Below are 10,236 nucleotides of genomic sequence, written 5' to 3'. Positions count from 1 at the left end.
AGCTACAGACCAAACGGGGTCTCTCAGCCCTTTGCAAAACCAGTACAGGCAGTCGTGCCCAGTTGCACTGTTTCACCAACTTTTACGTGAAAGATACAGTTGTGTTCATTCATACACTTGTACATAACATCTAGCAGGACCTCGTTCTTCTCCCTGTCCGTGACGAAGGTTTTACCTCGTCGTAAGCTTGCCGCTCTTCATCCTTTGACGCCTCTGCTCAGAAGTCAGTGCTGTTTGGCTGTATTGTTTCTTTCTGTCCGCGTGCCGTATAGTTTTAAAGGTTGCGTGTCATGTGTTGGTGCATGTGCTGGTGGGTGCCCTTGTGCGCTGTCCACGTGCGCGGCGGTTGTGTGTGCAGGTGCAGGCGTGATCGGGAATGATTCTTGGGTGGGATCTTTTGCTGACCGACCCTTTTCTTTTACTCCAAGCACCTTTCGAGGCCAGAGATTGTTGTATAAAGCCGAGACTCGCGATAGACGTTTTCACGAGGAATGTAGCCGGTGACATTGAATTGTAGTCCGAGAGTAGGGAGAGTTTTGGTTATGGTCGCAGTTATGATACTGACATCTGGTTTTTAAGAGAAGCACTAAAGATTTTTCATGTGCTCATGGAAACCATTTCGATAAATCTGAGGCAGACCTCTCCCCTTGTCACTCTCATCCACTCTGTCCCAGCCACCCCACCCCCTTGTTTCTATAACAACAGCTGTATTGATTACATCTGGTGCTATTCAGGTCATTTACTGTGACCTGTATTGCTGTTGTATATTCACGTTTAAGTGATGGCACAAAAACGATTTAGAAACGAAGTTGGCACGCCAAAGGCCTGTTGCTTGCTCCTGGATTCCAGCAAAGATTCCAGCAAGCATTATGCAGTAGTAGTACTTGGATGAACAAAGTTTGTTTTTGCTACCGTTATACGTGTGGCTTATTTACTATTTGCCCCTCCATGCAAATATGAGAAAACTGCACAAAGTGCTTAAAACGACCTGCGGGTTTCTTAGCCTGAGAAGTTAGATGGTGGCCTGTATTCCAGGTGAGTAGTGGTGGAGGCTTAGCCGGTCAGTAGGTTGTAATATTTAGCTGTTGAGCCCGATGATATGGATGGATGCTAATGTGTTTTGACTATCTACTCATACAATGTTTCTGCTGAATGTCTTTTTCTCTTGGTCATGTTTTTTGTATAATTTGGGAGAGAAAATGATATGCTTAGACAGCAAGAATGTATGCAATTGCTGATGCAAATATGAGCAAATATATTTATCCCAAAATGAGACATTATTAGGGAGGAGAATATTTTTAATTGGCCACAGGGGTCTCTGTGGATGGAGTGTTATTGTGTAATCAAATAAAGCTGTATCTTTGAACACTTATGCAATGGTTGTCAGGTTTGAAATGTGTGCTCTGGGTTGCTCAGGTTTGATCTTAGGGCCTCGGATGGTGCTCACCTCCACCCATACCCCCACCCCCTTGCATCGATGCATGATTGTCTAGGCTTTTCTATGGCACCTCAAGGACATTTACTTTCTCGGCATGCTGACTTGTCCTGAAACTAAACACGTGCGTAGAGTTTCACTGCATGGAAGCATTTAGGTGCTACTTGAAATCTGGCTGACAGCCAAATGCAGATGCTGGGCAGTGAAATCACCAGACGTGTGGCTCATGATTAGACATGAAAAATCCTGCCAAATTCCACAGTTCGGGTGCAGTCTGAAATCCCATATCTGAAGTCCTGCTCCCTTTTGGGCCGTGTGTACTGTGTCTGCAGTGTCCGGTCCACACAGGACAGCTCCCCCGACGCCAGCACCAATCTTGCAGAATGAACTCTAAAATGTGCCGAGCAGATTCAGTGTTCTTTTCTAATACCAAATCCCTGACTTCCTCTCTGAATCTTAGTTCTCTCTTCCTGTTGCTTTCTTTTAGCCGGCGTTTTGTCGGCCAGTGTTTTACGCAGGTCTTTGCTTTCTTGTCCTTTCTTTGTTTTCTGCTCTCGGGGTCGTTGCTCAAACAATGTGTTTGTGTTTCTGGTGATGCACCAATTTCCAAGCAACCAGCAGTGAACAAAACCTGTAAGGAACACTGTAAACTACCATTACGACTTCAGCTAATACTACCACTGCTGTTCAGAGGTTGTGAATGCTTCTCTCCTCGTTACCTCACTCCTCAATCCAAACTGCTCGCGTCACTGTGATCGCTGAGGCGGCTGGGAAATGAAGGCATGTACTTCAGTCACTCAGGGGTGCTCACCAATCACAGGCTCAGGTCAGGGTTCAGCTGATACACCATTGGTTGGAAGTGGTGGGAGTGTGCCCTTGTAGTAGAACTATGTGACATGACTGACTGTAGAAGGCAGCAGAAGGGCATCAGCCCTGTAAAAGCCTGTCGTTTACTAGAGATCCTTAAGGGCTCTAGTGAACTCGTACAGGACCAGGCAGCAAGCAAAGCATGCTAGCAGGGTCTCATCGACCCCAGAGCTGTAGTAGCTGCACGCTAACGTCAGCTGTGCAGTGCCCAGGCCTGTGTCCTTCCCAAACGTCTTTTTTGAGGTCTGCTGTGCTGTGATTGGGCGCAGAGAGGCCAGCGTTGCCTTCAGCCGGCCGTGCAATGGCGAGAACCAGTGGCAGCATGCGGGTTTTTCTGGATCCGGGCCACAGGGCGCACCAATGCACTCTACTCACAGTACAAACAGTATTCAGATCGATTCGTTTTAGCACAGCCACGTGGAGGGGACACTGATGGGTGCGGGAAGGCTATATGCAAGCTCGGGGCAAAACGCCTGCACACACGCACAGACAGTATCAAAAATACACACACCTCCGAATATTTACTGTGATCTCCTCTTACACCACCTGTTCTACCCCACCTCCATGACCCTGACTACCAGCATCCTCCCTCCCCATGTCTCCACATCCACCCTCCCTCTGGTAGGAGTCCAGTGGGTGTTGTGATGTCAGGGGGTTTTTGGGGGCAGGCTGCTTACGACAGGTTCAGACAATCAGCGTGTTTGTAAATGTCAATGTGTGATTTTCCAATTCTTTGTTTATGGTCAGGATTTTAAAGGAAGATATTTTTATGGTAATTGTCGCTGGTCTATTTTACTATATATTTATGTAATAAATATGTGACTAAATTTACCCCCCGGCCTCCCTGGTCTGTTATTGCCACCTGCATCCCTGCCTTTGTGGTTTGGCTTGGCTGGACGTGTCGGGGGCTGAGGTATGGTCTGGGCTGGGGGCTATCCCAGCAGTGCTCACCTTAAGCCCCAATTACTAACCATAACACCAACTCCATCCTCCCTCTTCCCACATGTCATCTCTGTGCTAACATAAAGGAGATTCCCGTCTACCCCTTCTGTGTTTTGGGAGTTCAGTTTGATTGTTTGCCTTCAAGTTCATACCTTTGGCGGCAGGGTAGGTTGAGGCTGGGGTTGCCATGGCATCAGCTACCTCTGGCCCAGATGGTAAATACCTCCGGGTTATGAGTCTTCATTACTGCACATCCCACGCTGTGCACTGCGGGGTTACTGGATCCGCCCGTCCGACCTGTTTCTGAGCTGCGTGACGTGTTTTATCGCCTGCTGCGACTCGTGCTCTCTCTCTCCGACCAGCCGTCTCGCGCGCTGAAGACGCCCCCTCTCTATCAGTTTTGCGCGTCTAATTGCAGCGTATAGCTTCTGTATGCCGATTTACTGAAATATTAAAGTTAAAAAAAACAAACTATTTTATGGTAAATGGGAGGACAAACGAGGGCTGTAATGTGGAGGCATTAGCGTGGCCTCACATATGAAAGTGCTTTTGGAGCACAGACAGCGTCTCTTAAATTAAGATGAAGAGGCTGTAAAAAGCTTTTCACCACGTGTTCAATGAACAACAGTGATGTAACAGCTGAGCATGCACTGGACTGCACTGAATCACTGAAGGAGCAAGGTCAGCTAAGGGGTTGGTGCATCGCTCGCTTTCTGAGTATTGCCCTCTGGTGCTGCAGATGAACTCAGAGGTCTTGGCTTATATTTATAAACATACTCTCAACAAATCAATCCGAACGTGCTGTCATCCAGTCGACCTGCTACAGACTACCTAAGCAGACAAAGGCTTGAGGCAACAGGAGTGTGAGTGAGTGTTTCGCTGTGTAAAGTCGGGTTTTGACCCCTTGACTCTTGTTAGTTTGGGTGAGAGGCGGGGCTGCTTTGATGCCGACGTGCGTTGCGGTGGTCAGCGAGGAGGAAGGTACAGGCCCTGTGTAGCGCTGCAGTCAGCTGAATTCCTCATGTGGGTAGAAACTGTTGTGCTGGCTGTGATCTCACAAAGGCAGCTTTCCAACCAGCCAATCAGCAGTGTGCTCTGACCACGCTAGGCCTGTCTGCATGCCCCTCCCTCCCTGCATCTTCTACCACTCTATCTCTTCTCCCTCCCTTTGTCTCTATATCACTCTCTCTCTCTCTCTCTCTCTCTCTCTCTCTCTCTCTCTCTCTCTCCCACTGTATTCCTTCTCTGTTCCCTACTTTCTACATGTAACTCTTTTTGGTATCATAAAAGCTGTACAATCATTTGTTATACATACTTTCCTGACGATGAGTTAGCAGGTAACACACAACCTACTCGCCTTGCATAGCTTTGGTCATTTATTAAAATGCAAATTGACTTAGTTTTTTCTCCCAATTGAAACAAACAAACAAACAAAACCATATGCTACTCTGTGGTGCAAGCAAAAGGGTTCAGTGCTCTGAGATGTAGCCACACCCACTCCCACCCACTTCCATTCTGTGTTGCTAGTAAACTGACCCTGTCAGAACTGACCCTGTCAGTGTTCTCCTCTCTCTCTCATACACACACACACACACACACACACACACACACACGTGCTCGCAATCACTGATGTAGAACTGCACACATGAAAAAGCTTATGTAAGTGCCTCCTCCCCTTTGGGTCCTCCCCACAAGTCCCTGGCTCCTCTCACTCAGGTCAGGTGAGGACAAGGAGGCAGGAGGGCGAGTAGAGCACAGATGATGAGCGAGATCCAGGGCCGAGGATCATGGGTTTGATGATTTAGGGCTGGCTGTAGCTTTGAGCCATAGGGTGCTACCTCGGATGTAAAGGGAGAGCTTTCGGCTCATCCAGGCACCGAGTGACGGGGGGAAACAGTTTGGAATAAAAATCATACAGGCCTGGAGGGCAAGGCCGAGAGATAATGGTGACACCCAGTAGCTCTGACACAGCTCCCCCTGCCTGCCACGACTACCAGCGGTGTGCAGATGTGCGGGATGTCGGCTACCAGGGACCCAGTGCACTGAGGGTGAGGTTTTGGCAGAGCAGATGCCATTGTGAATGGCTTTTGGGGAATCCTCTGGGCAACAAGGAGCGTGGATGTGGTGGCAGTGTTGGGTGAGGGTTGCTCAAAAGGAAGCATTGAATGCTGGGTTCACACTGAGCCAGCCAACGCTAAAGCAAGTGTGCCAGAGATGGAGGCTTGCACGGACCCTGGAACGGCCCAGCTGCCGTTACATCACGCCTGCATCCCTGGTCCCTGTACTCTTACGTAATGCAGTGTGGGGGGGACACACCCCTGCAGCCAGTGCTCTAAAGTCCTGCCCTTAATCTGCTTATTGTGCTTGTGATTAGGTTGGGAAAGGTCTGCATGCATAGTCAGCAAAGGGTCGTCTAAGCAGTCCTGGGACTGGCTGCGGACAGGCCTGGATGTCACTTAAACTGAAGCTAGCCGGGCGCAAGTGAAACTGTGAGGCATTGTCCGTCTGTCACTTTGCAGCAGACGCAACTCAGTAAGCACTCGTTTGAACCATATTGTAACCATTATCGAATATTTATGGTCTGTTTGATCCACTTGTATTTGTCAAAGGCGGGCAATCGCGAGGACAAACCTCAGGCGCCCCGGAGACAGACACCCCGCTATGCTCACAGTTGCTTTTCGCATGCTGGCATTTCTGAAGCGCACGGGAAGGCGCACTCCATTATGCAAGACCTCATGATTTTCCCTCCGTGCCTCACATGTCCAGGGTAGTGTTGGGAGGTACGAGGTTGCAGTCACACATAGTGCAGCTACAGCCCCATCTAGTGGTCAGACTCAGCTTTGTTGGAATGGATGCAGCAATGGGATTATATGTCATTATTTTGCTCGTTTTGTCTGTAACAATCTCAAATAAAAAAAAAAAACAGAAAAAAAAAAATCTTTTAACATGTCACCTTTTCAGACGAATAAAACTCAATGTAGTATGAAGAGAAATGAGGGTTGTAAACCTATGCTCCTAATATTTTTTTCCACAAACTATTTTCTTATAACTGTAAAATGGTGCAGTGGTTATCTTCCCTCAGTAAAAATTATGCTTAAATTTCAGTTCTAAATTGCCCTGGTTTTACGATTTTATTACCTCACAATAAATAAATAAATGAATAATCACAATGTGTGTGCTTGAACAAATGCTTTTATTACAATTTTAGTCTCTCTTTTTTTTTTTCTTTTTTTTTTTCTTCATTGACACTATCTGGGTTGTTGATCTTCTCAGCAAACATGACCGACTGATGCTGTCGTCTGCCACTTAAAGCCGTGCGTATTTACACAGCCTTCGCCAGACCCACGGAGTTGGTTCCTCTGTTGAAGACCGTGTAGTATTTCCTAATGAACACATCACCCAGGATCCATAGGCTAGAGCCACCGTTGGAGAAACCAGTGCTGCAGCCATAGTAGCCAGACTGTAAGCAACAGAAACTGGTTTTAGGGGATGCGTGGTCATGTGAGTTCCATGAGCTAATGTCAGGTGATGCCAAAGGCGAAGGCAGGAAAGAAGCAGCACTCACCTGTCTGACGTATGCGGAGGCAGGAAGAGAGAAGGAGGAGCCATGGATGTTGAAGGTCACGTCAGGCATGCTGCTGATGCTGTTGCAGTTCACCACAGCCTGCGAGAAGGAACGAGTCCTTAATAAGTCCCATTTGAAAATGAGTGCCCGGACAAAATCCGACACATAGAAATGACCTTTCATACGTGTTTCATTTTTAAAAAGGGATATTGCTGTCTATTCAGTTTTTATAAGATTTTCATTGCTTACTATCTTGGGCATTTTTGGGTGATTACAGTAGTTTTACTTACAGCCCCGTTTTTAACTGTGGCTCCCACCCAGCTGTTGATACTGGCGATGTCACTGTTGGGGCCAGCAATCAGGGACGTGCCAGTGTCCACGATGGCCTGGCATCCCCCACTGCAAGCAACCACCTGCCCATTGATGGTCACACTGGTGTGGGGAGAAAAGAAGATCATCACACCTGACTTCCGAACGAGCAGGAAATCACAGTAAAACATCAAGACGGAAAAATCAGTGAAGACTGCAGACCGACTTGATCCTGTACATGTTAATTTAAAAATGTAACATCAAAAATATTAACAGTTCAGATATAGTATATAGCCTTCATTGTGTTAAGTGCTCTCAGGGTTAGTTACCTGTCCATGGTGATTTGCCAGTAGGTCTCAGAGGACAGAGGGATCCAGACCAGGGAACCAGTGTAGTGGTTAGGGTTGTACCCACCAAAAATAATCTCACTGCCAGTGTGCGAGTTGCTGTGGACAGAAACAGACAGACCATAATTTAACACCTTAAAGGATAGTAGTCAGGGCCAAAGCCTAACCCTAGGCAAAGACTAGTTTTAGGCATTCAAAGCAAGTCTTCGACTAAAACAGAGTCTCAATGAATATGCTGACAGCAAATCCTTGTTTTATTCTGGTAGGTTTCCCCTGGTGTCCATTACCCATGACTTCAGCAGACACGATCAACCGGATAAGTCCAGCACCATTACTATTGGCACATTTATCTCTTTTTAAATTGTTGTTTGTGTACTTCGCTCGGGAGAAAAAGAAAATGACAAAAAAATGTGCTCTGCGTCGCATAAAAGGCTAAACCGCTGCCAGTCGTTACCCGCTCAGGTAAACAGAGAAGAAGTCCTGCACAAGACCCTGCTGCACCATGTTGTCAAAAACAGGCTGTGCATTGGAAGAAGACAGCTGGGGATAGGCTAGCCCCAGGATGCCATCGGCCCTCATGTAAGCCATAAAGGGAGCTTCGGTCGTACTCAGCCCAAAGATCTGATGAGCGACCTGGATACCACCCACCTGAAAGGAAGTGAAGCAGGTAAATCCAGTGTGCAACACACTGAACCAAGAGCAAAGTCATGAGGGCATCTTTGTATCCTAATCACAAGTGTAAGCTTGATTTTATTTTATTTTTTTTTCTCCAAATATTGCTGCATAATAAAATGGTCAGCTGTTGATGCATAAATGTGTAGCACCGGTAATTTATGTACAATAGCAGAAAAATCTTTTGGATGCTCTTACTCCAACGGTATCATATCCCAGAACACCAGTCATACTGCCGGTGCCATAGTAGATTGAAAGTGGCTTGTTGGTTGCTTTGAAGGTGCTGGACTTCTGAGGATTGAACTTGTCATGGTTGTCTGTGAGGTACATTTAAAAGGACACATCAAAACACATCTTTGGCTCCAGGGATCTGGAGGTGAACTTGTCGAGTATTAAAACATGAGCTCTTTGCCCATTTTGAAAAGGTGCATAGTGGGACGCACTGCACGCGGCGCTGCTGCAGTAGATGGACGGAACCCAGAGGTTGGAAGAGCCCGTGTCGAAGATCACCTGGAAGGACTGAGGAGGTGTGCCAATGGAGATGACGCCATAGTAAGAGAGCTGCAGAGGAGAAGAAGAATCCATTAGAACCAAGCGGGGAATCTTGTATTACTCCATAAGCAGAAAACTGTGTTAACTGTGGCTGCTGTTCTCTATGCTGTAACCACAGAATAAGGTCGGAGGCTGTTATTTACGTCAGCATCGTTGGTCATGGACTCGTAACCGACGGCGTAGCTCTGGCTGAACTTGGCCATGGGGTTGTAGGGGTAGCTCGCCTTGTAGTGTTCCCACATACCTTTCTCTTCTAGTGCCTCACGGGCACTCTTCCCTTTGATCAGAGGGACTCTGCCAGAGAGAGAGAACATATCGGTTATTAGCGCATACTCTTTAAACGTGGCTGAAAGAAAGTACCCCCAAGCAAAACGTCATGTGATCTTAAGAGCTAATTAAACCCAAAAAAAACCCAAAAAAAAAAAAAAAACGCCCCAGCGAAACATTTCATGTTCCCTCTAATCCATTTCTGTGATTTATTTTACAGAGCTAATCAATTTCCTGTTATTATTTTCTATGTGGTGTTTGTCATTTGCTTTGTAGCGTGTTGCTTTTTTTTTTTTTAAGTTGGCAGCAGCGTGTGGGTGGAGTCTGGAAGATGGAGGTATGCTCTTACCTGAACGCGCACTGGCCGAGCGTCAGCACGGCACACAGGACAACAGCCCACTTCATCATGACTGGTACTAAGCACTGGTACGTTGACTAAACTCAAAGGCCGAGAGGCCTGCTTATATACGCCTCAGCAGCCACTTTTTCACTGCATCACCCTGATAAAGAACTGCTGAAGTCAGGTGAGAATGTACGCGATAAGGCCCCGTGTAGAATAACAAATACCGATGCCCTCTAGACAGTGTCAATAAGCCTGAAGGAACACGGGAAAACAGCCTATCAAAGAAGAATTTTGGCTCTTGCCAATCCTTGATAAAAATAAGATCTCTTTTTGTAGTGTAAAGAAGGAAGTGGCTAAAAAAATAATAAACTGTATGGCCATTAGTGTAATTACATGTGCCAGTTGTGGTCAGGGGTCTTAAAGGACACAGTTGGACTTCTCTGGGCTGAAATTATGGCAGGATCCCATTCCCTAAATGACACTGTTGCCCAAAAGCAGACTTCCCACTATTCATTTGCCTTCAGGGAATTCCGCGTTGCCAGGCCGGCCTCAGCAAGTTCTCTACCCACTCCAGCTTCGTCACAAGTAGCTCTCTGCATCAAGCTTCTCACACATATATCTTCCCAAACAAAGAGGAGGCCGTTTAACAGTTAAAAACTTTGGGAAGCACTCCCACTGCTGCTAATGTCCACCTCTCATTAAAACTGAAACCAGTGGAAATTACTGGCATGTGTTTTCAACAAAAGGCTGCAGTTCACTGGTCTATTTTAATTGGATGAGTTAACACTGATATACGTACTTCCATCTCATATAACTTTGTATTTCTTATAAAAATGAAACACTTTATATATGTCAATATACGTCAATTGCTCTTCCATAGAAACTTTTGAATTTGACTGTTATAATTCATAACCAGCACCCATGATGCCCTTTCATG

The 10,236-nt window shown here is 46.6% G+C and overlaps 1 protein-coding gene across 1 annotated transcript; it reads right to left on the bottom strand.

Moving 5' to 3' along the window:
* Positions 1–6,502: 6,502 nt before the first annotated feature.
* LOC113576351 (pepsin A-like) lies at positions 6,503–9,003 on the bottom strand. Its single transcript, XM_035533555.1, has 8 exons — positions 8,833–9,003; positions 8,581–8,698; positions 8,336–8,454; positions 7,920–8,113; positions 7,448–7,564; positions 7,100–7,241; positions 6,810–6,908; positions 6,503–6,704 (listed from the first exon to the last, which is right to left on the bottom strand). The coding sequence occupies exons 1-8, from the start codon at positions 9,001–9,003 to the stop codon at positions 6,567–6,569; spliced, it is 1,098 nt and encodes a 365-aa protein (XP_035389448.1). The 3' UTR covers positions 6,503–6,566.
* Positions 9,004–10,236: the final 1,233 nt, after the last annotated feature.

The sequence above is a fragment of the Electrophorus electricus genome, chromosome 14, assembly GCF_013358815.1.
Source record: "Electrophorus electricus isolate fEleEle1 chromosome 14, fEleEle1.pri, whole genome shotgun sequence".
NCBI lineage: Eukaryota > Metazoa > Chordata > Actinopteri > Gymnotiformes > Gymnotidae > Electrophorus > Electrophorus electricus.
This window is presented reverse-complemented; position numbering and strand designations above follow the sequence as displayed.